The 27,526-nt window shown below is 32.4% G+C and overlaps 1 protein-coding gene across 1 annotated transcript in view; it reads right to left on the reverse strand.

Moving 5' to 3' along the window:
- The window catches only part of LOC119635151 (protein turtle homolog A), a 109,014-nt gene that overhangs the window by 60,289 nt on the left and 21,199 nt on the right, over positions 1-27,526 (reverse strand). Inside the window, exon 2 of the mRNA XM_038029759.1 lies at positions 1,233-1,365. Within this exon, the coding sequence (XP_037885687.1) occupies positions 1,233-1,365 (133 nt within the window). The remainder of the gene's footprint in view (positions 1-1,232; positions 1,366-27,526) is intronic.

A 27,526-nucleotide genomic window follows, 5' to 3' on the forward strand; every position in this document is an offset into this window, starting at 1 on the left:
TTTTAAGACGAGAAAAAAGTTGAATTTCGATATTCTAAAATACTTAATGTATGTATGTATTCGATTGTGTGTGGATTTGTGTTCGGGTACTGGAGGATCATTTGTAGAATATGCTTGGAAATTTTGATGCTTGATTATAAGTAAAGAGTGAAAAGTTCCACAACAACAAATTTGTTTTTAGTTTATAGTGCACTATGGGGCGGAACATGTACCAACATCCGAATGTGCTTGAGTTGATTCCGAATGAAATATATACACACATACACATTTTGTATAGCGATTCAGGGAGTAATTCTTCATCGATCGGTATAATAAAAGATTGATCTTCTTCCAATCCTTTTGGATGTTGCACACATCCATACAAACTTAATATACCCTTGTACATCAGGTGGTGCAGGATATAAAAAATATTTAGTAAATGTGCACAGGTGGATTGATCGATTGCAATGACTTCTGCACTGATCATTTACCCAGATCTAAAAAATACTTCAACCAAGTTCTACCCGTTATTGGTGTAAATTGAAATTTTTATTGCTTATGCATGAGTTTGTACGGCTTCACGGGAGGCTTCACTAATTGGTTTGCTGCAATGTTAGATGCTCTCCATGAATGTCTTTTTCCCGCCGTGGACTAAAAAGTGCTATGTGTTATACATTAATCGGTTTTTCTTTTGTGGGCATGGATATCAAGGTTCTTAAACTCGATGTCTCGATCAAGTCTAAGTGAACGTGAACAATAGGGACAGATATAGTTAGATGGATATAAGATCTCATCTTAAGTCAAGAGGACATATATTTTATGGACTAAATGTCTGGAATGTCCTTTAGAGCAAAATGAAACCGTGCGGCTGTATAAAAAGGCTCCTCATGTATTCTTTTGAAAGCCTGTTTACAATTGATTTGCTTACTTCTTTTATTTGCCTTGATTGCAATTTAAAAGAAGTAGAGAGAGAAGGAGAGAAACTGATTCCACTACCAGTAACATCTCAATGTTTCAGTTTTTTTTGTTTTTGTTTTTTTTTTTTTTTAAAAAAATAAGTCGATGTGTCGCTTGAAGGAAATCATGACACACACACACGCACACGCACACACACACACACAATACACATTGATAACATAAGAAACACTACTACAGTAGTACGCTACCTTATATAAAATGAATATAGAAAAAAGTCAAATTAAATCCAATGAATAAAAAAAAAGGTGAAAAAGGAAGTAAAAATTTAAACTTACTTATAAATGGGTTCACCATCACCTTCCCGAAACCACAATACCATATAGACCGCATCGTCACGTTCCATTGGTGTAATATCACACGGCAGCATAGCTTGACGTCCCAGAACGCCTTGAACGGAGGTAAGCGGAACTAAAATTAAAGTCAACCATAACAGAATATAAATTCATAGTCACACACACACACTTAGTCACAACCGAAGTGATGATATACTGTACAGACAACAAATGTAAATTGACAGTTGTTTATTAAGAAATATGCATGAGTATGAGTGCACGTATGCATAGAAGTTTTACTACTTTTTTTTTTGTTTTTTTTTTCTCTAATTTTTCTTATTTTTTCATTTTTGTTTGTTTTTAGTACATAGAGAGAAATAGACTGTAAGCTGACTGCAGCTGCTGCAGCAGTAGCAGCAGCAAATTTTTCTTTTATTTTTATTTTTATTTTTTATATTCTGTAAATAAACGTAAATGAAATGCAGAAAATGAAAATTGAGTATAAGAATAACAAACAACTTATATACACCCATACATCTGAATAAATAATATTTGCTCTTGCACACAAAATACGTGTGCATATCCAATTGTGGATTGAAACAATGCCAAAAGATGAAAAAAAACAAATTACCGCATATACTAACTCTTTAGAATTTCAATTGAGACGCGCGCACATAAAGATTAAACTACGATTTCAACTTTAGGTTGAAATTTAAACAGAAAATTATTATCACCATAGACTTAGAAGATTAAGTTACATTACGTTGAGACTGGCTCATCTTGAAGAAATTTTTTTCGAAAAATTTTTCCTAGCCTTCACTATTGGAACCTCTCAGGCGATAGCTTTCTTCTCTATCCCTGTGTTGTTGATTTTTTACAGTCTGGCGAAGTATTTCTCTAAAAGAATTTTGAGTCTTCATTTTCAACGGCCTCTTTCAAGGTTAATCGACTAGTATTCAACGAGAATCGCGCTCGAATGTAACTAAATGACAGTCAAGCAATATCTATTTCGATATATCTATGTATCTGCCTTCACGACTAATTTTTGATGAATCGGTGGACAACAGCAAAACTTGTTTTGCTTTTGTCATTGTCAACGCTATGGCTTCCGAGAACTTCTATATATTCTACATTTAGTTGGATTTAGATAGTGCTTAATGGCACTCAAACTTTCCGGTTCGGTTTTATTATTTGCACAGCTTCTACGGCTTACGCCCATAAACTTTTTCGCCTATCGTGACTGTGAGGTATCCATCTGCAAGCGAATGTCGAGCTTCCTTCGTAGCTGATCGTTGCTAAGAGATTAAAGCAAGGCAGAGTTAGGTCATGATTGCATGCTTGCTGTTGATCATCCATTTTCGCAATCTCGTTACTCGCTGCGAACCGATTTTCACACAATTTTTCTAGAACAAGCAACAGCAGTACTTGTGTCTCTTTCGTTCTATTAGAATTATAATATCTACGGCAGATTGATAGAGAACTGACCTAACTTGAGGTAGACATATTTTACAAAGATAATTTCAAGTCTTTCTTCTATACCTCCTAATTCTAAATGCCATATGGCAAATAAGATATACACACATTGTCTCTTAAATTTACGAGATTAAAATATACATATGTGAGCAAAAGTCTAAGCACTTTTTAGACAATCAAGTATATTGCGAACGTAGAAAGAGGCCCGATTGTCAGTAAGTAAAAGTGTATGATAAGATTTTCGGTAGGTTACTTTTTGGAAAATGACAGAAACTCAGAGAAGAATGACATGATTCAAGGATCGTTAAAAACTAGACAAAGTTGTTGGCTTGCATTCTGATAAAAGTGATGATGTCCCGGACATGTCACAATTTACATTTTTTTACTATCTTCAAGTACAGTTTAGTGAAATGTTGTTTGGTGTTTTCTTTCCTTGTTCTCTTTGCTCCTTGTTGATGTCCATGTTAAAATCGTTTCATTTGTCCTTTGAAATTTCGAATGCTTGGTTTCAAATATAATTCAAAAATGATTGCTTTTAAGTATCACTGCGGGTCGAAAAGAAATAGAGCTCTGTTTTATATGTGTGTGTGTGCTGTGTGTGTGTGTGTGTGTGTGTGTTTGTGTGTGTGTGTGTAAAGCGACTGCCATAACATACAGGCATAATCTTCTATGCTGTTGCAAATTGTACTTGTTTACTTGCTAAGGTATAAAGTGGTGGACGTACGTACTCGATGCAAAATGTTCGAGTAAAAGAGTAATCCGTTTATAGCCAGCCAAACGTTCAAACAGCAATTGACCAACATCTTAGCTAATTAGTCTATCGGTATAATACACATATGCACACACACACACTAACAAACAAAGCCTGCAATTGAAAATTCCCATTACATTTCGCTTGATGACATTCCTTATTGCTATCATTGCAACTATAAAAGTGTAGCCATGTGTAATAATTTTCGTATACATACGTAAGAACATTCACTCGTTCATTCCCAGTGTTTGCATATAGACGAGCATTTTAGTGCAAAAATAATATTAATAGTAAAAAAAAAAAAAAAAAAAAAATTTGTAAACTTTATTACTATGCATGATATGCATATTTTTACAACAATAAAATATATTCGCTCGATATTCGATGCCACATATTGCTACGATAAATAACGCTGATTATAATTTTACATCGGTAAAGAAAAATTGCTTGTTTTGTGATATATATATATATATATATATATATATATATATATGTATTTGCCCGTTTATATGTGCGTATGTGTTTGTATGTGTTACTATTTTACTTTACTTTCTCTTCTTCTCGTCTTTTTTTTTTTTACATTTTTTTAACTTTAATCCTCATGCAAGGAATAATCAATTGTAATATTTCGATAAGCATTCGTGCATCCTATGATATACATTCTTCTGTCCCTCATCTCAATACGGAGTAAAAAGTCTTTGCATATGTGACGGAGTTTTTTTTTTAACTTTATGCAAGAATTTAAAATCGAATACAAATATTTAGGTAAGTAATGGTTTGTTTTCGGAAAATTGGAAAATAAAGCAAACTTATTACGTCCTTTAGATTTCATTTCTTCGTATACATGGCGCAATCATGTACACAATATGGATTCACCTGAATTAAGCAATACTTAAGATTAAAGACTTAGATGGATGGAGGCGATGTTACATTCGTAGGAATTCCAATTAAGTCTTAAAGGGTTAAACAAATCAATAAGATTTGACATTATCCGCGTTGCGACAATTCTTGTGAGAAGCAACCGAAGCAAATCGAAGGATTTTTGATATAAGCGATTTGCAATTCCATTGGGGATATCATTATCATGTAGAAGATTTCTTATTTCGATTTTTCCAATGAAGACTTGTGAGCTCTCGCTAGGCAATTCTTTTCCTATTTAGTCTTGGGCTGGCGCATGGCTAGAGGTGGATAGGTATCTGATTAGTTATTGAAAATTATTTTTTAATTTTTCTTTTTTTTTTTGGTTCGTCTGGATTTACACAAATGCTGCCCAGTTGCAAACATGATTTACGTAGGTAAAGGAAATTGTAAACTAATTTGCAGTTTTGCAAAGTTCATGGGAACAAATGTTTAAACCGGAAGATCCGGCAAGGTGTATTCAATGTTATATATAAACTGAAACAAAAATACTATTTAATGTACATGTAGAGTGTGTGAGTTTATAAAGCAGACGCTGCATCGTGGACTATGATGAGGCCTTGGATATTAGTTGGATGAATTTCATTCGACTTACTGTACCTTATAAAATATATGTTGGACAAAGAATTTGCACCTTTAGTTTTAGTTGCAAGCTTTAGCGAATATTTCTAGATGCTAAGAATGAAGAAATAAAACTAATAACATAGGTCTGTGAATGTGAACATATTATAAGATTTTAATGCAAGAAGTCTTTTGAATATTCCACTTTTTATGAAAACGATGTCCACTTTTATCAGATTCGAGCGAGCGCAAGAGCGTGGCGTAGCAGACGTTGTGGAATTGAAATCGATGTTCTTCGATCCAGATAATTCCATTTAATTCTATTGGATTATTTTCTTTGGGGGTTTTTTGAAGAGTCGGGTTTATAAAAATCATACGTCGGCTATACCCGCTTCGAAATATAGTAAGGTTGCAAGTATGATCGCTTGTGAGAACAATCCTGCTGATTATTTCGGTGATATCTTCCCAATGAGCGGGAGACCGGAAGACTTTTATTACAACTAAATGCTCCAATCCTTCATCTCATTGAAGTTGCTTACAAACTTTCTTTTTGTCTTTAAGTTTATTGTGAAATAGGCTCAGTTTCCAAGTTTCCAAGTTTAATAAATGCTATATGAGTATCTTTCATAGGATATAACTATCAGATCGAAGGGATAATTGCTAACGTCTCTGTAACGTCACTTATAATGCACCGCAATTATGTTAACATGGCAACTGTTTTTGCCACCTAATATCTTAGTGAAGATTAAAAGTATAACTGAAGTAAATTTGTAGCTTGAAGGCATATAAACCAAGCATGCAATGCATAAGAATTGCGCGTATTTGTCTAAAGAATGTATTTTACGCTATGCAGTTTTGAAAGGAACTGACAACAAACAAGATAGAGATGCAAATAGAAAACCGGGAAAGAAAGAGACAGAAGCAGAGGCAAAGGCAAAGGCAAAGAAATAAATTAAAGAAAAAAATCTCCTCTTTTCTTCCTTCTTTTCTTCTTTTTTTTTTTTTTTTTTTTTTTTTTAATGGTGAAAATATAATAAAGTTTCCTTTAAGAGTTATGCAGTAGAACAAAAAAAAAAAAAAAAGAAGAAAAAACAAAGCTTAGATTACAAAAGAAATAGATAAGGCGTAGTTTAGCATGTTTTAGTGACCATAATAACCCAAGATTGAAGTAAACTAAGTAACGTTCTAATGAAATGCTTGAAGTTAAATATAAGAAACGTGCGAATAGTATAAAGAAGAGACTTTACTCGATGATGCCCAGGCACAATTCATGGCTTGCATGCTTTAAAGTGAAACAGTTTATGGACAATCAGTTTGTCTAGAGTTAGTAGTGTGTATGCATACATACATATATATATATATATATATATATATATAAAACTTCGTGAATGAATAAATGTTATGGACGTGTAAGTATGTCTAACTTTAAAATTGTATACAGGTATATACGTACAGGCACACATATATATACACATATATATATACGTATGAGAACATTTGACTACGGATGCAGGCAATTATCTTTTGGCACATAAATTTTGGCATGCAAAATTTCCTGCCACAAGTTACAGTCCTGCCTGCTATACAATGCAATTATTATTAAGATAATGATGAAGATGATGATAATGTGGCTGCTGCTGTTACTATTGCTATTGCTGTTGCTGTTGCTGTCGCTGGCATTTTTACTATAGATAATGGCGATCTACGTACTACTTGTGGGCATTAAATACTTTAGAACCTTAGTTGTTCTCACTTCTTAGTTGAAGGATTTGTGTTGAACAGTAGAAGACGAAGAAGAAGAAGAAGACAAAGAAGAGAAGAAAGACCCTGGAGATGTCTGTTGGCACAAAGATGTGTGAAACAAGATGAAAAAGTTTACTTTATTGCAACAAACTTTACCTACAGCTGCCGTTATGTGATTTTCAAAATATACTTACACACATAACAAACACACACACAAACACACACAAACACAAACACTCTTTAAGCACATATTCATTTACACGCGCAATGTCCTCTCTTCGACTTTGACAGCAATTCATGTGCATTTTTTATATGCTTTGTTTCTGTATATGATGTCTTCAAGTCTCTTTTGATCTAAAGTCAGGCGTATTATGCTTATATGATTTGTACGCGTATAGCACATTTGTGTGAATATTTATACCACCTGCCTGCAATGTATTGACCCCAAGTGTGCATAATATCTGTTAAGTCTTATCCTTTTCTTCAACTTTATGAGAACCTTTCATTTTATGAACAAGATTGAATATAATTTATGAAAAAGTTACATCACCTACAACGCAACACTACACTACTTATAATCTTCATCTAAACTTACATAAGCAATGTTAACAGATTTAAGATACGTGCATTTACAATCAACCAACCAACCAACCAACCAACCAACCACACCCACTCATGTTCATAAGTAAATATTTTCATAATTGTTAAAAGCACACACGTAAGTAAACATATTTTATATAGGCTTCTTCATCTTCATGCTCTTCTTTGCATTTGCAACAAAGTGTTTGTTTGCTTTTCTGTACTTTTAAAGGCATTCGCTTAAGTAATTAAATATTTTGAGTTAAGTTTAAAATCTATAGTTTAAGGATGTAACAACGCAGCATAACTCGAGATAAGTCAGAATTTATGTTTTCATTTTTAACGGCTTCTTGCCTATACAAACTCCGAGATTCGAGTCGAGGTCGTAGAACTATATAAACTTCCTTAATATTCATATATATATATATATGTATATATATATTGCGTTGGCTTTTATCACCAAAAATTTATTTAATTTTTTGTTTTTTAAATTTAATCATTAGTAAGGGTTTGGTAGTATTGAACTAGTAGTAATTTACATTATTACTTGTTTTTTATTTTTTCGGAATAACTTTCGATAAAAAAAAAAAAAACTATAGGATATTTGCATAAAACCTTAAGTTGAAATTTTCAATTTGTTTTCAATACCGTAGCAGAGAGATTAGATTTACTTACCATCTAATATGGAATATGTATGCGTTCCATATACAAGAGGAACTCTTCTTTAGATATATATATATATACCAGAGAGAGATTGTCATTATTCGAAGTAAGTTTGTTATTTGGTTTATAATTTTATCATTTCTTAAATCTAAAATCCTTAAGGACTTAATTTCTGAAACTTTATTGACTTTATTTACTTAGCCTGCTGATTGCATTCATTTCTTACAAAATATATGGAACTATTCGAATTTTTATTTATCCTTTCAAGTTGAATAACAAAACAAGGCTAACTTTATGCCTATTTCCGCACAAATGTAAATCGTAAATAAGTCCATTTACATAAAATAACACTTACATATATATATATATATATATATATATATATATATAAGATAAAAATATAAAGAAAGATTACGACAATCTTCTATCACTTTCTCTTTATTTCATGTATGAGTGTGTGTGTGTGTGTGTGTGTATTTAAATATAAGTGTGTGTTCAACTCTCCCTTTTACTTCGTATTAGAAAATCTCGGAAGTGTTTTTCTTTTTCTTTTCCATTTTTTTTTTTTTTTTTTTTTTTTTTTTGATTTTAAAAAATATTTACAGAGAAAGTATTTGTTTACATGAATACATTTTCTTTATTATATGCAACACAAACATTTATTATCTATTAGAATGTGTCTCAGCACGTACACATTCTATATATATCTAGTATAAATGTGTGTGCGTGTGTGTGTGTGTGTGTGCATTCTTGCGTTAACCTACTTATTGTGCAGATACTGTGAAAAGTTTCAAATGAACATTAAAAATACAACAACAACAACAACAAAATTTTTATAGTTATGGTTGCGTATATTCATTTGAAATTTATGGGAAACCTGAAAACGACTACTTTGAGGAGAATTTATTTTGAATACATCTTCAATATATTTTCTTAAGAGATGCATGATATTGGCGATTAACTTGAGTGCTTTTTCATGATTTTCACTCCTCGGGGAGATTCACTAATTTCCACATTTTGGCGTCTTACTGCCGAGCAAAATAGATTCTATGATGAAATAGATATATGATGATGCACACACACACACACACAAACACACACACACACAATCACATATAATTAACCAAATATTTGATTGTTTAAATTCCTTTATATCCGCCATTAATTGTCGCGCAGAAGGTGTATTAAATTTGGGCGCGGTCGTATATATTTAAGGCATAATTATTTTTTGTTAGCATTGATCGATTCAGAATAATTTAAGCTTATCTGTGCGTGTGACTGTCTGTCTTTTTCCACCTAACACTACTGGAGTATGGGGGGGTGAACTCATTTTGCTTTTTTTCATAATCTATGTAGTGACAGCCAAAAGGAAATTCTAAATTGATTACGCCATGTCTGTCCGTCTGTCCGCCTATATGGTGTGTTGTTATTGGCACTCTCCTGGTCGCAAAAAGAAAGATATCGACTTCAAATTTAAGAGAAGTTAAGCAGATTGGTATTTCAAGTGAGCTACAATGGTCAGGCCAGAAGATCGCAGTGGTGCGTAAAGTGTAAAGCAGTTATTTACACGATAATTTTCAGCCCTTTTTTTCCGTCTTTGCTTAATTGGATTACTTGTGTACTCACACAGCAAGCTGAACCAAGTCAACTACAACCATCACCTAAACTTGCCCACTAATATAATTTTGCTATTGGATAATCCGGTGAGTAGGCCAGTGGTTAGTTAGTTAGTCCGGCTATCAAGCCAGCATAACTAGGTTTACAAAAAAAAAAGTAATCCTTAGTGAAGAGAAGCTACTCGAGGCCTTTTTTTTTCTCAGTACATTTTCACTTATTGCTAATATCGTTTCAGAATTTAAAGTTAATACATAGAAGTGTTTTATAAAGACGTGGAAAAGAAGCTAATGAATGATGCAATGGCTTGAAAATCAAAAAGCACTTTAAGCGAAACGGTGTTAGATACGAAAGACGTAATAAAGTTTCTTCTACGTAGTTTTGACTTTTTTCTTTACTTTTACTCGCTTCTATTTCATTCATTAAAATTCATTATAACATTGCAAAGTCAGGCCGTGTGGTAAGCGACTTGTAGCTTAGATAATTAATGATTAAATTTATATTTTGTATTCAAGTTTCTCTTCTATGCGAAAACATTATGCAAAACCCTTAAATCCTTTTTCTACTGATTTTTCAAAAATTTAAAAACAAAAAATTTATTTCTTAGAGAAAAAAAAAAAAAAACAATTCTTAGAATTTCTGCAACGATTTTCCTTTGATGGATGAAGAGGTATAAAAACAAAAAAAATGGATAAAGTTTTATGAAATAATCATTATTTATAGTAAAAGTTTTACAGGTTTTTGTTTTCAATAGAATTATTATCGATAAGTAAGGAAAAAGCCAATCGCCATTTGTGTGTAAACAAACCGAGGATTACAATTAATTGTTAAAAAAAATTATTATGCTTCTTTAATTAGAGGATTACAACAAGAACAAAAAAAAAAAAATAAATAAAAGAGTTATATAAACGACTTTAACAGAATCTTCTATACCCACTACGATTGCTTTTTAAAAAGGAAAAAAGAAACTAAGGGAACACGAAATACAGTATGTGGGCGTGAACGACTTTGCCCATTTTAATGTAAATGTTTTTATCGCTTTATGTGTAATAGTTTATAAGTAATAAGCAAAAATGAATTTTTTCTTTTTTTTGCTTTTGCAACGGTTTTCGTTTTACGCTGTACTTTGGATGTGGCCTTTCACCTATTTCATCTATATTCGGAACCAACTTGCTTGCAAGAACTTGCAAGTGTCTTACCAAATTTAAAGACGATTTCTTTAATTTTTACTAGTAGAAGACTCTTCACCACATAGGGACGGGACGGATGGACAGACATACTTAGATCGATTCAGACTTTAATACTGATCAAGGTTTCCGTAGTTTACTTTGGTGGTGGGTTTAAAAAAGGGAACTAGAAATTGCTTCCTATTAATGCTGAGCAAACAAATTCTGTCTCCTTTACGTAGCTTATAACGTAATTCGCAAACTATTACGAATATGCATGGTACACATATGAAATGTGTATATGTTGTCATATCACAATGCTTGGGATATCCTGAATCTGACATATTTAAAATAACTTAAACTTGAACATAATTGACGCATACACAGCATGGTATTCCACGCAACTAACAGTGAAGTGTGGATTTCTAAGCACATATTCATCACTGCTGACTGTAAAAGAACCTGCAAGTAAATACTGAGAAAGGGTTTCAACAAACTCGCTCGTTTTAAATCGCTCACGATGACATATCAGTGACATACTTCGTCACCTTTCACACAACTGACCTGTACAGCTTCCAATATACAATAAGTGACTGCCGTATGTGGCATCAGCCGCTATAATGCAACAAGCTGCTCCCTTATACACACAGCACACACCGCGAAAGGCTTAAGAGCAACTCGGGAAAGTTTTTACTGCTGTTAGATTTAGTAAATCTCTCGATCATAACGACTAAATGCTTAGTAAGCGCTACTAAAAAATTAAAGCCCCCTTAAGAAAGTTAGTAGACTAAGTTTGAAATTTTCCATTTACTTGCAACTAACAACGCAAAGCCAATTTATTTTAAATTGAAAATCTAGTACTTGTAACAATTCCAAGTATTCGGATTAAGTGCACCTATGCCATATCATATGCGAAAATAAGAAAAAAAAAAAAAAAAAAAAAGATCGCCCTCCACCTACAGTCGATAAGAGAAATGTTGGAAAATATAACATCAACAGTGTTCAACTTTGGCATGCATTTACACAAAGTTGGGTGAAAAGCCAACCCACCCTATCCGATCAATTGCGTTTTTATAGATAGTCAGCTTTATTCTTAATAACAATTCATTAGCGGTAATCAATCAAACTGCCTTTGTTCAACACGACAAGCCATAAACGCGCACTTATTGAAAGTTTATCAGTGCGTTTGTAACTACTTGAGGGGGGGCAGTGGGGAGTGGAGAGTGGGGATGGTATAATATAATAATTCTTGTATATACTCTTGGTAATATACGTTACAAGATTTTACCTTGTATAATAATTGTGCATTAAAAAGTAGGTCAAATTTCTTCTGATAGTTTCTTAATAATTTCATTTAACTGTGTTAAATAACTCGCAATTATATCATAGCAATGCAGACGATTCGCTTCGTAAGTTTTATACGATGACATTGGTAATGATAGCCGACTTTAACGGTCACTGAACTTTTCTTAATGAATACTGGAGGTATAAAAAAAAAAAAAAAAAAATAGAACAAAAATGCTGACAAAGAGACATAAGAACAGTTACATCTATGTATGCATGGATGGTATGCATAATAGTTATAATGAAGTGTATTAAAATAGACCTTTGAAGAGTGATGTCAATGCCAGTGGTTTTGGTTTTCCTCTATACACTTAGGGAGAAGGCAGTGCAGCATTGCTATGATGAACGATGATTGCATGCATATATATATATATATATATATATATATTTCCTTACTGACAGGTAATTAACAGCATTTTCTGTTTTGTACGAAGATTTTTTAAAAAATGTTTATAGACATGCATGCATGCATGCATTCACGCAGAAGAGTTTAAAGAATAAATGGAGAGAAATGTTTTCTTCAAATTCAACTTTAAATTTTAATGTAATTTTTTATTTATAACATTTGCGAGAATGAAGTGCAATGTGAAGGTGCAATGAATGAGATAAGTTTTTTTTTTTCTATTGAAAATTTTATTGTTTATTATTTAATTGCACTTTGTTTGCAAATTTGTTGCGAAAAGAAAGTTGAGAGCAAATGCTAACGAGCTAGGGAGCTAAGGAGCTAGGGAGCTAAGGAGCTAAGGAGCGATTATATAAAAGATATGTCGTAACAGTTATCATGGTTCGATTTTTTACTTTATATCATTCTTGAAAAATTTCAATAAATTGCTTATGTAGATAGAAGAACGCACACAGATTTGATATGCTTTCACTTACAAAACATTCGCATAGAATAACGATCAAGCAAGCACTTGATACTTGAAGATAAACTTACAAAACATGTATAGTGTTAGTGTGTAGATACAGGGTAGATATACATGGAGCTCATAATTAGATAAGCATTCAAGTGATTTTTCCATAACCAGAGAAGCATATCTTCGCTACAATTACAATCTTTTATGCATGTTCTTGCTGTCATTATTATCTATTGCTCTCGGTCCTTTATTAAACGGTTCAAAGAGCTTGCGTTTGTCTTATCCAAATGTCTTAAAGTTCCATAAAAGAATTTTTTTTAAAGCGCATTTAAGTGCAGCTTCTGTTTGCGAGTTTTTACATCCACATACTCTAGGACTGATGATAAAGCTTTATGTGGGTGCTTGCAATACCCGTAAGCTTTGTAACTAAATTTCTTCAAGTAATTTGGCTGAACAATTATGGTATCGGCTATTTGATGATTACTATGCATGCTTGTACGTCAGTCTAACTAGACTTTGGCCTTCATATCTCTCAAAAAAAAAAAAAAACAAAAAAAAATTCTTGTTATTAAGAGCTTTAGGAGATTTCTGATGTACTTATATTTGTGAATAGGAAACGTTCAGACCATTCGTGTAATTGATTGTTGAAGAACTGGGATCAGCAGTTTAAAGCAAATGACAAATGAATTTAAAGTAGTAACCAATAATAGTAGAGCGTTAAATATTAAAATTAACACGACGGACGATACAATATCAGAAGTTTATTGCAATGCTCAACAGAATCGTATTCGACCACTAAACTAGTTTCAGAGAGATGTCTTGTCACTAATGAAGCCTTTAATAACTGTTAAGATAATTTTAGACGGGTTGATGAATATGATTGCATTAATTAACTCCTCTTCTCTCAATTATTGTCCTTTGTATATTATGCTCACTTATTTTATACATAGATATCTAAAAGTTATGCAGGTAGAGGCAGCCTGCGGTGGTAAGTAAGAAATGTTATAATATTAACAAATAAATATTAGGTGCTTGCATGTGTTTGGACCATTTTCTCACTTATTGAGAGAAATTGGTACAATATATATAAATAAAAATATTTTCCGTCACTTTCTACAGCTCTTTCCTATCTTTCTAGCAACATAGCGACACCGTGTCGAAAGAACGATATTCATCGATCCTTTTCCGCCCTTGTTCAGTATTTCGAAACCGCGTGCCGGCCAAGCTATGCTGCATCGATCTGAACAAGTGGTAATCCGAAGGCGTTATGTCTGGTGAGTACGTTAGGCACGGCAATGCATCCTTGAAAATTCTTGCTACGTGTGGCCTATGCCACTTTGCTGACTCATCATCAAGCGGTTGATTTTGCGTCTGTTAGCCGCTATTGTTGGGCTTTCTTGCAGTCTTACATCGTTTACTTCGGCCAATTGACAGTTTCATTGGATTTTAGCAGTTCGTTATACACTTCACCTTGCTGATCCCGCCGTATGCACAACAAAACTCTATGGCCATGAATATGTCGTTTCGGTGTTGACGTGGATGGCTCTCTTCAACTAACCGACGATTTTTTGCGCTTAGGATTGTCGCAGTAGATCCACAATTCATCGCCAATGATAATGCGCCATAGAAAACTTTTCTCTTTTTGCCTTGAAAGCAATGAAATCGCAAAGTTGAAACTCTTGGAAATGGCATTGCCAGTCGATTCCATTTTTCCTTCCTTTGGATCTTTTCCTTTGCATTTACACTATTTGAAATCTCGTTGCGAGTTTGAGCTGAGTTTTCAGCCAATAAATCTTGCCATTCGTTCTCTTCAAATATTTTTGATCCTCTAGACCGTTCTTTATCATTGGAATTCGGCAGAAGATTTCTTCAAATCAAACAACACAAGTAACGAATATCGAAACTACAATTATGGGCGTTCCCATAATTAGCCTCTGCATGCGCTCAATATAATTCAACAATGTTAAGTGGGAAAACCCTTGTTTTTTATGTAAAGGAAAGTCAAAAATAATCGAATTTAACTGTTGGGTACATTCAACAATTTCACCGAATGATTGTCGCTGATTAAAATATACGCAAACACTTATTAGAAAGAATGCTATAATTAGACACAATTCCCCTTAGGCAATTCATATGCATGCATAGAGACATGCTTGGATGTAAAGAACAATTTCATGCAATTGAATAACTATTCTCTAGAATTATCTTATAAGCACTCAAGTGTATTATAACTCAAATAAATTTTATTAAATAGAATCCTAAGTTGAAAGTATATTTGCATATGTGTGGGTGTGACGCAACAATTGCCTTATGTTTATATAGGAAATAGTTACCATATTTATAACACATACAGAAAAAGAACAAGTGAGCTTTTATGTATATATACTTGTAAGTTTTCATATTCAAGAAGACAATTGAGTTTCATTTTCTACATTACTCAAGCAAAACTTAACAAATAAATATATACAAAAATAGATATATATATATATATATATATACAAGGTAAGTAAATGTGAAACTGAAATTTGCCCGTATATTGTCTTCACATCACATCTTAAATTTTTTTTTTTTTTTTTTTTTTTTTTTTTTTTTTTTTTTTTTTTAATAACTTAAACATCTGGTCACAATAGTAATCGTAATATCATTTTTCTCAGCAAGGAAAATTTCAAATTTTGTTACCAAATGAAGCGCATTGTCTCATTTCTTTGACCAAACGATGCGAGAGAAGGGTTTTTCCGCAAAAGAAAATCTTTTTTGCATTGCTATGCTAAGTGGAGATGAAATTTGGATATATTTTGTGGAATTTCAGTAGTAAAAATTCACGGGAAGTACCACACACCTGCCCTGAATCGTTTTGGCAGGAAGAGAACATTCTTTGATTGCCAGAGGGGACTAGAAGAATGCGACCCATTAAGTCTGATACTAAACGCTATCGCCCATAAGGACTTGATTGGAACCGCTCGCTTTCCGAAAGACGTATTAAATATCGAAAAGCCACACAACGTCAACTTTTTTTGCAAACTGTCCGTCCATCTATCCATATAGCAAAATCGTTTGGTATATTTTGCAAACATTTATCAGACAATTAATAGCTCTTAGCAAATTACTCTGCAAACTCGATATCTTCCGATTATTGCTTGTTTGTATCGATCGAATACGGGAAACGATTTATACGCCAAGCTTTGGTTATAGAAAAAAAATTTTTATCCCTATAAAATATGTATTCTGAACTCAAAAATTTAAAACAAGGTAAACTTACTGTTAACTATTAACTAAGTATCGTAGATCAATTTGCTTAATAAAACACTTCACTTAGTTCTGTCCCAAAATTCCAAAAACGATAACCCACTGTTAAGTAAATGCTTGCTTTAGGTAAGACGAAGAGAAGAAGCTGCTACAGTAACCGAGGTCGGCATCGATTTAAAAAAAAAAAAAAAATCAGTTTATAATCGAACATTAGGTATCCAAAGTTCTCTGTATGCCAAACAAAGTTGTGCCTTACATTTTATTTTGTACAAAAATCATTTGGGAAAATTTCAATATTACATGTACATCATAAACTGTTTGACGTGGCCATAAATTATAACTGTAAAGTGTAAAATGTTGTTTTTTCCGGGTTTTTTGTTTTACTTCTTAGAAGATGATAGTATTCTTTCATGCAACTTGAGTTCGTGACTGTATATTATTTAGGTCATTATTCATTATTTTATCTTCATTGTCTTGATCGTTATGGTTATTGTGTTAGGGCCATCATCTGTTCTGGCTCTGCATTAACCAATATTCGATGGTTGCATCTGCTATTGCTGCTGCTGTTGTTAACATCTTAGCCTTAGCTGCATAATTTTTGCATAACAATTTGCCAATAGTGCTATGAAACACAGTCTTATGCACTTATTGAATAGTAATTTTTATTCTTCTTTCAAATAAGCTTTCGTTCAGTAAGTAGATGGCAGAGATAATCATTATAAGTCTTTGTGACTAACTGTATGCACTGTAAAGGCAATTTTCGTTAATTGCTATAGCAACTGGAGCCTATCTTTATATCCGACACCGGAGTGCTCTTGTCCTTTTTTTTTTTTGCCACAGCGTGACCAGGAAAAAAATAACACGGTTTTCTGTGCTCCAAGCTAAACCTGGCATGTCTAACGAGGCCTGGTAAAGTCAATCAGAAAAAGTAAAAGTGAAATTTGAAGAACTTGCCGAAGCCAAAAGTCAGAGCTTAATCGGCTTAGGGAATATATAAAGAAAGCAAGACCTAATGTCAGTGGTGTCAGTGGTTGAAAGAATCTACGAAGAAAGCGATGAAATAAACTTTAATGAAATCTCAATATATGTACCTATGGACCACAAACGATGTTTTTAGTTGTGCATTCATTTCTCTAAGGGCATCTTATTTCGATAGATTTTTATCAAACATCTAAACTATGCTGCTCATTCGTAAATACAAAATGTTGAGCGTCCGAGGCGTCTGTTGAGCAAGAAAACAAGTTTTGACTCAAAAACACTTTTCTTAATCTTTCAAAGTGGATATCTCCTCTCTCTTTTCCTACTATTCAGTTTATATATAAGGTATTACCACACCGAAATTTCTTTTTAACCAAGCAAATAACTTCAAATATTTCTTTTGGATAGCATCCAAAATTGTATAAATTATTTAACACTTATCATAAAACGTTTGCTTCCTTCAAAAAATGCCATTGTATGAGCTGCACTTTTGAAGAGATTCATTTTTATCTTTATACGATTTAACAAACACTTATTACAAATTGAATGAAATTTAAAACGATTGTCAATAATTAACTAATTTTCTGGAAACTTAAAAAGGCATAAGTAATTTCTGCTGATCGTAACTGGTACGTTATAGAGAGAGGATTCTTTTCAAAAATTTGTTTTTTTAGAATGATATGAAAACATCAGTTTATGAAATATATGGTTAATTGACCAGCTGACACTAATCTTTAAACTACATGACTTACAGGCGAAGAGCTATGTGAAATTTGTTCTTACCCAACTAACACCAAGAAATATATATATACAATCTAATATATATAAGGTAAGCATTTTAAGTTAACGTAAGATTTTTATTGTGTTTAACTCTCCTCGTTCGTTCATCTCGCCATTCATTAGTTTTAAAAGCTTTTAAAAAGTAAAAATTATTCATATTGAAGGCTGAAATTTGAACATTGAAAATAATTTAAAATTTCCGATAATATTGGAAGTGAGTGATCCATAAACAAACCTCAACCGAATTTATTAAAAAAATTCTTCATAACTTTTATTTAATGCGTTGTAGTTCTTTGAATATCACAAATTCAACTTAAGATAATTGCAACCTTCTTACTGATGCTTACGAAACCTTAGCTGAAAAAAAAAAAAATTCTCTTCCCAAACTAATACGAAAATTAATTGAACACATTTTATACGAGGTTAAATAAGCTTTAGTTGTTTCTATACTGACTATATCTGTCTAGATGTTAAATATATATATATATATATATATTTTTTCTTCTAATTTGTAAATGTGCAATGCTTAAGAAATCTTGTTTGGTATTTTCATGCTAGCTTTTAAATGATTGCTAAGTCCCAAATAACAAATTTCAGGCTTTTCTCACAAAAAATATTTGACATCCTTACTGTGATGTATTTTTAAGAAAATTTATGACTTTTTATTAGAGATCATTTAGAACGTATATATGTACGTACGTACGTAAGTATGTATGTATGCATGCATTCATGCATTTATGTAATATGCTTACATAATGCAAGGGAAATGAAAATTTTCAAATAGTTGACATTCACTATAATAAATTTCATTTGCAGACGACAGACACATACAGAGAGTTAATACTGTTAAAAATATTTTATCCATAAATTCTTCAAGGATGTATCATATAACAATGGCAAAACATGCAAGGCATTCATAAAAGCAAGCACACATACATAAGGATATGACATCTCATCTATTTCTCGGAAGAAAGAAAGCCACATATGATAAACGATATATATATATATATATATATGTGTGTGTGTGTGTGTGTGTGTGTGTGTAGATATCTTTTTATGTTAAACTTAGAAATAATCGAAAATGGAACACTTGTCAAATAAAGAATTGAATAAGTAAGCAGTAAACGCCTTTATAATGAAAAATATTTTAATTTTCTCATTTCGAAATTTACATAGAGAGAGAAACGGCATTGCATAAATATCTAAAATTCTATATATATTTCGATTGAAGTATCCTATCTCCCCCAGTCTTATATCAGTTATTGAAAATTCTTTCCATCTGGGGAATCTACAACTTTGGTATTTCGCAAAGGATCTTAATAAAGTTTAATGTTCTACCTATCTACTCAAAACCTAAAGACATCTTAAAACTGAAAATGTAAAATTTTCGAAATTTTTCACTTATTCACGTCTTTTACGGTCTCTCTCGCTTCCCGGGTGCAAAAAATTCTCTTTATTATAAACAAATGAAAAAAAGTAAGAAATTTCTAATTTGTTCTTATCCCTCCTTAAGCACTTATATTTGATATTAGTCAGTCTGGTGGTAAGGGAGGCAGAGAAGCGGCTGATAGGCGGGTTTTGTATTTTTTCTATAAATACATGTTTTTTTTTTTTGTTGTCAAACCAAGACCACATACATATAAGTAAACTGAGCCGATTAGAATAGATTTTAATCATCATTCTCGTAAATCTACGGTCCATATCCCGCCGTAAATGTATAATATCTTCTTTTGGTCTTCGTCAAAGCGTTGCACTAAGATTACGATCAGACATATCTAGAAAATAGTTAAATAAATGTAGAATCTCGCGATAAATGACTAAGCATTATAATGCTAGCATTTGGGTATAAAAATTTTTGATGCATCATAACCGCTGTATGCGTTAGTGTTATGTCCACCGGGTTTTCGGGACCTTAACCCTTAAAAACTAAAGAACGCTTACATTTGCAGTGCAAGAGCATATTTTATAATCAAACGTGAGGAATGGAAGGACCGAACATTTCCTCTTCTGTTCGCCATATATAGCATCAACAAGTCAGTGGAAGAGATATCCCCTTGTTTATTAAAGCTCGAAACTTTTTACTCTTGGGTGTTAGCTTTTTCTACACATAGAAAAGCATTTATGCTGCATTGATGGAGAAAAAGTTGATCTCGCGGCGTCTACAATGCATACGAAACGTGAACGTTTCAGCTAACTGATGTTTGTGATCTGTTATATGTAGAAATAAGTTTTGCCATTGAAACTGTTTTGAAACTGTTGTTCAGTATATTTAAAGCTCAGACATGCCAAGATCCACGTTATCAGAACATTTGTTGCGGAGCCCATTTGCTGCTGCCCGCTTTGTCGATGAAAACTTTAAACGTTTAACTTTCTTCCGACTTTTGTTAACATAAAATATATGATGAACGATTTACTTGTCCTCGATATGTCATCGAAAGCGATACCCTTTCTCTTTAGGATACGATCGCCTCTCTTTGCTCTCCTAGTCTCTCTCTCCTAATCTATCTTGAAGTGTGTTGCCGACGGTGAGTATAAGGGGACAATCCAAATGAGTATCACTGTCGGAGCAGAATTTCCTACCTAAGTGCGGCCGACTGTGAATGCAGGGGAGCCATCCAAGCGGGCATCACCGTTGGACCATTTGGGAAAAAAGTCCCTAATCTGATGTTTTTCTTAAACTTTAGAGCAAAGACAGACACGAATGGCTAGGACCTTACCACTTTGAAGCCGATGATAATCCCCCCTTATGGCTGATTTTTCGTGCTATTGATACTATGCCAACCAAGGTTGCTAGCTGACGCATAATTTAGTACTAATATGGGGACATATTAACGGGTGGTATTTTACTCAGATCATATATTGTTATATATATAATATTTTTATATATTTATTAGGTAAACATGAACATCTTTCTTGAATATTACTGATTACTTTTTGCATTAATCAATTCATTTTAAAAACTATCCATCACTCATTGATTTGGCAACAATCTCTACAAAGGATATCATTTTGTCCCTTTGCATAAAGTAAACGGCTACCTGTGTATGAGAAATAAGTGATTATTTTTGCAAACACAAACGATCCTCATCATCTAAACCGTGAAGACGGGGAAATGATAAGCAGATTGAGTACATGATTTAAGCATGTTTATGCCGACATGTGTATAGAACACTGTCATGAACACTTATTGCGGATGGATGAGTTTAGCAAGTCATGTATAATATATTTATATATATACATATATATATATATATATATACTTTCTATAACTAGGGATTATATATTATGCATATATATGTTTGCTAGTTTCATACGTACGGATAGTAACTATGTCGATATATTTGTACATAAAAAATATATATATAAAGTGTATAATTCTAATTTAAAGATAAATTACATAATTCATGTGGCAAAATGACGGGTGCCCGATTTTGCACGTCACAAGGACAGAGATCATGGCGGTGCGTCTTTTTAAAAAAAATGTGCTTTTCACAAAAAAAATTGAAAGACCTCACTTTCACACTATTATACATACGTATTTAAAGCAATCTGTCTGTCCGTCCATCCGTACGTTTGCCTCTTCCCGAAACTTTCGCTGTTGCATAAATTTATCTTCCATAGCGACTTTCCTCACAACTTTATTTGATTGTTACAAGTCGACTTCGAAAAGGGAACTGATTTATCCACTACTATGTCTCAAAAAGGGAAGAAAGTATTAACTCGTTATTCGTCATGGATATTCATATATAATTCTGCATTAAGATAATTAAATCTTTAAGTGCAAAAAGGTGCCCCGAGCCGCCTAATTGACATCCACGAGTTGGTAGATAATCATAGGAAAAATCGATCAATAGTCCCGGTTAACAATTATCAGAACCGAATCTGAGAATCGTTGGCGTTCTGCGTATGAAAAAATTACGTCCTAACCTTAAATGGTTTTATATCGTCATGGTGTGACCATAGTTTAAAAAAACTCATTGCTATATAGAAGGTTTTCTTCTTATTTGTGGCAACTATATGTAAAATGAAAAACCAATAGAACATCGCGTAGTTTATATAGTTTCGAATAATTGCGAATTCATAATATTATCCGCTTTTCATAATGAACTTATAGAATCCTATCAATTCTACTTAAAAACAAAGTTTCAAAGTAAGTGTTCAATGAGGACGTAAGCGCGTCTGTTTTCTCGTTACTTCATGATCGCATTTATTTAAATGAATATTAATTACTTTAGTTTTCTTAAAATTATTTTCAATGAAACTATTTTTTAAGCATTGTTATAAATCATTTATGGAAAACTAATAATAATAATTTATATTCATTCCATCATGAACTCTTTATTTTTTTTTTTTTTTAATAAACTTTCACAAGTTTTCTACCAAATTATATAAGTTAAAGTATAGTTGAGTTAAATTAAGTTTTATATTTTTTCGCTTTTCGTAATACGTTCGTTCAACCGTCTTGGCTGAATATTTTTCTTCTTTTCGGCTAGTGTCTGTTGAAGTATATACATAAATATATATATATATATATATATATATGTCTGAATGAGGAGGCATAAGAAAAATGCTGGTTTTGCTTTTCGTTTAATAAAAATTGCAAAAAAAAAAAGAAAAAATGATTCTTTTTTTGATTTTATTTTTATTTTTTTTTTTTTTGCATTAGTTAAATACACATTATAAAGGTTTAACACAATTTCAAGTGAAAAGATTTATATATTTTTCTTTTGCCTTTCTTTATTCTTCTTCTTTGGATCAAGCTCTAAAATCTTGGCATATCTTCCCTCTACTCAATCTTTTTTCTCGTTTTTCCTTCATATTCCCTTTCAACTGTAACGTATTGGAGTTTAACTGATGCTTTTGGTTAGTAATTTTTTTTTTTTTTTTTTTTTTGTTTTTTCTTCTTCCTAAGTTTTTTCGTCGTTACGAGGGGGGAAAAAAGAAAAAAAAGATCCCTAGGAGATATATAATTCCCTGACGTTGCTTGAGAAGCTGGTTATAATTTTTTTTTGCTATCACTAATACATGTCGGCAGAGAAATTTTATTAAATGCTTTAAATTGTATATGCGTGCCAATGAAGTCGTTAGAATGTTTAAACGAAGGTTAAAATTAACTTCACAACTTCATTTAAGGAAACATTATTTCCTTATTATATCGTTAAGTGATATATGACTTCTTAAATCGTGTTTGTAGTCGCGTTTAAAACATTAAGAGTTATAGCATATTCAGTGCCAACGAGTTGGTAGATTAGAAATGAACCAAGTATTTTATTACATTTGCATAAGCAAATGTTTATCGGAATATATTTTAGCAAAATGTTTCTAAGTATGCAGTCGGTGAAGACGTAACACTTATCGATTATGCACACAATCCCAATCATCCCACTTCTTGTGACCTTCGAACAAATAGTAGGCATCACCTGAATCAGTGGGCATATTAAGAAAAAAAAGGAGCAGCAGAGTTCGGTATAGCTGAGTGTGCAGGTGAGCTTAGCATATGTAGGAAAACATTAGTGTGGATACAGTTGTTCGTATTAAGAAAAAAAAAACAAGCAAGATCATTATAGTTGGGTGACGCCGACCTTTACATACCCTACACCACATTGCCTAGTACAGTTGATTGCTCGCCATAACCGTCATGAAAGCCCGCATATTGGAAGCTTCGATTTTCTCTCCATTCAAAAATTTTGCAAGAAATAGGCAGAGTGGCTTCAGAATCGTTTTCTAAATCGATCGGTATGATGATCGGTATGAAGGTGGGTCTATCCTAAGCCCTTCTCGGCATTACATAAGCCCGGACTAACTTAATATAAACTGTACCAGAAGCAGTGTAGGGTATAAGTAGGCATACGACTCATTCCCCTATCGGTATGAAGCCTTTGCCAACGGGTCGAGATTAATTTTTATCTATTTTTGCAGTAAAAGTGAAATTCAGTTAAATCGGTCTACGGGGTTTTTCACAACTATAAACAACCTGGCGATTTGCTTAATTATGACGTTAAATGTTTTTTTTTTTTGAAAAAGTGATGCCACATAGCTAGCTTTTCTTACAAAAATGCTTACACACAGCGTTCGAAAAGCAATTGTTTGATCCTACAAATCCCCTCCCTTATCACCATAAGAAGACCATCAATTGTCGCTGTACTATATTAGACTACGCCTAGACGCCCACTCAATATTATTGTGTATCAAAAACGGGTTATTTTTTCAATACCTTTGATATGACGGTACATAAATTCCAGGCCAATTTTAAATTTGGAATGCGTCTAAGCATGCCCGTCTGTTCCTCTGTCCATTTATCTGTCTGCTTAATTGTGCAGTATTTGTGGTAGACATTCTCCTAACTTAAACTTTCCGAAGGATACGCCTACAACGCCCACGCACTTATGCGACAAGAAGTTTTATTTTGAAAATAAAAGAAATCGGTTGCGCTCACTCCATGAAAATTTTGTTCTTTTACCTCTTCTGTCTTTCTTAGGATAAGGGTGATGGGTATAAAAGATTCGGTCACGATCGAATATAATTTTCTTACTTATTGTCTTTTCTTTCCCCCCTTTTAAACTAATCACATGGTTTAGTCTTATAGTTGCATCATCTCACTCGTTGAAATATTTTTATACTTTAATATGTCTACACCGCCATCGACATCGTTGAAGTCCTACATCTTTGATATCAATGCCATTAACGTCTGATCATAAAAAGTTTAAAATCGGTTATCACGATATTAAACTCAATAATTCATTATGTGACATTTTTGTTTTTTAAGTTGAGCATCTGTCTTAAATTTTAGAAAAATAATTAACAGATGCTTGCAGGGAATAATCTTTTTTTCCTATTTTTAGACCCTACACCCTTGCGATACATGGGTACATTAAGTTTGTGCGGATGTATGCAACACGCAGAGGGGCTTGAGATAGATCCAAATTTTTATTATCCCTCTCAATACATAATCATTTTCTGAAGCGATCTAATTTTGTCTGTCCCTATGTCTGTCTTGCTCTCTTGTGTTCGACCTGCAGCCTGCAATTTTTAAGATATTTTGTTGAACTTTACAGTACGCCGACCCAAGGCCCAAGGATGGAGAACTTTGTCGACCACTTCGCATATAACAATGAAAAGTCGTCGTATAGACAATTGAAGAGCGATGTACGGGACTTAATGATGACTCGCAACTCACGTTTTTTCTTCCTTTTTTTTTTTGTTTGTTTGTTTTCCTATATTAAAAGTTCAGGGCTTAATTTAAGTGAAAAGACTTGTTGGTTATGTGTTAAAAAAGAAAAGAAAAAAAAAAAAAAGCAACGAAATTGACTAAATACAAACAACATTTTTTAAAATATTCTGGTTGATTCATTTTTTCGGTTTTAACGCTTGATTAATGATTCCCTGAGGGAAGCCTTTGACTTAACTTTGAGTAAACATTACTTTTTTTTTTTGTTTTTTTATTTTTTTCCTAGAAAAACACGTATATAAAAGGTAGAAAAGGGTCGTCAAGATTTTCTGTAATTGCACGCATTTGAAATTTTCGGTGGCCAAAAGAATTTAATTAAAAGTTGCCAGTTAACCTATTTGACTTTTGTCTTCTTTAAATTTGCTTTTTTAATTTCGTTGATAAACAAGAAAAAAAAAAAAAAAAATTTTTTTTTTAAAAATTTTTAATTTAATTAAAATATAATTTCGATGCCTATAAATAAAAAGACTTTTTATTGTCAATATTTTAAAAAATAAAACAAACAAAAAAAAAAAAAAAATACCAAAAATAAGTTTTCTTCGGAAAGTTGTATGAAATAATGAGGAAAAAACAAATTAAATCATTTTTCTCTGTAGTTGCTAAGGGATAAGTTTATTAGATTGTTCCGTTTGCAACACTTAAAGGTACAAAATAAAATTTTTGGGGACTAGAAGAAACCAGAGTTTTGCTGAAAATATCTATTATATTATTCCGAAATTAGTTCCAAAATTTCGCTAATAATTTTTAAACGAAAGTAGCACAAATTTAGAGTAAACGTAATGTCACTTCACCTCACATTTAGTTATATCTGCAGATTTTTGCAGATCAAATTTTACCCTGTTACGTAAATTCCACGTCACTCAATAAGTTCGAGGGGTAGCATACAAATGTATGATGATTATTCCCGAATCCATATGACTTGTAGATAACACCGACCTCCTTGAAACGAAGGTGACAAAATTTCATAGGATTTCGAACCAAGTTACAGGTGGTTTGGTGACACTGGCAGAATTTTATCCTATTTATTGACGAACGGTTTACAAATATCTTTGATTAGTATAGATAGCGAAATCAAATAAGGCACCTCATCGTATCTTTTAAGAAGAAGAAAATCGAAATATTTCCTTTCTTCTTTAATTCAAGTTTAATTCAAAAATCAGACAAATTGATTTTAGCAGTGCTTTGCTGTCCACGCTTACAATTTCTTTACATTTTTTTAATTCAAAGTTCGTAAATTTACCTAAAGCTCATAAAAGTCGATCTAACGTATCGCAGATAGGCATAATCATTAGCACAAACAGTCTGCACGTATCAACTGTACATCTTAGCTTTTAGTTACTTAATTACATTTGTACGAGACGATCGTGTAAGTTGTCTCTTTAATATTCCATTTTCTTCTTTTGTCTTCATAGCGAAGAAAAAATTATAAAGAATTTTTCAGGTTTCACTGCAACTAGTTGTAGGCTTGAAAGAAACTGATTCGAAGTGACTACAACTTTCTTCTTTTTGGGATATATATATTTTACTTTGCGGTATTTAGAATAGAGTGACAGTTCATATTTAAAGAGCCTTCTGCAAGTCGTAATTCCCATCTTTAATGAATACTTGTTTCTTTCGTTTTATTTTATGCAATTTTTTTATTCATTTCTTAATAATAAACGAAACAAAAGTTGTTTTTAACCAAAGATTCAAAGAAAACTTAAGCAAAAAATAAATAAATAAATAAATAAAAATAAATAAAAGGAGGAAAAGAAAAATTTCCAATATTCTCCGGCAGGAAGTTATGACGTAAAGATAAATAAATGGAAATATATAAAAGAAAGACAAAAAAAAAAAAAAAAATATTAAGTTTTTTTCTTACAAATTGAGGAAAACAATTTTTATTTTTTTTATTTTTGTTTTGCTTTGTTTTTTATGTACAAATATTCAAGTTAACGGAACAATATACTTTAGTATCCCTGACAACTGCAATTTTGTTTCGTTTTGTTAAAAATTCTTGTCATTTAATTTTTATTTATTGTTCTCTCTTCTCTCTATACCGACCATGGGGGGCATATTAGATTTACCAACAGACAGGCTTCCTAAAAAAGAGTAGAGCAATATTTGTTTGCCTTAACCTGTTTGTCCTTAGAAAGTTCAAAACTTTTTTTTCACTCCGCTCCCTAATTAAGTTTAAAAATCAAGAAATTCATTACCATTGGACCAACGAATTATAATTAAAAAGTTATGAGCTCTTTAGAGATGTAGTCTAAAAGTTTCTGTATTTCGGTTTGAAATTCAAGTAAGATTTTAAACTTCGGTTTAGCAAAATAGAGTTTGCCGCACAATTATGAAGAACTCACATGTAAAGAAGCCAGAACGTAGGGGGGAGGCCGCGATACAGCAGGCCCCTTAGT

The sequence above is a fragment of the Glossina fuscipes genome, unplaced genomic scaffold (assembly GCF_014805625.2).
Source record: "Glossina fuscipes isolate IAEA_lab_2018 unplaced genomic scaffold, Yale_Gfus_2 3, whole genome shotgun sequence".
Lineage (NCBI taxonomy): Eukaryota > Metazoa > Arthropoda > Insecta > Diptera > Glossinidae > Glossina > Glossina fuscipes.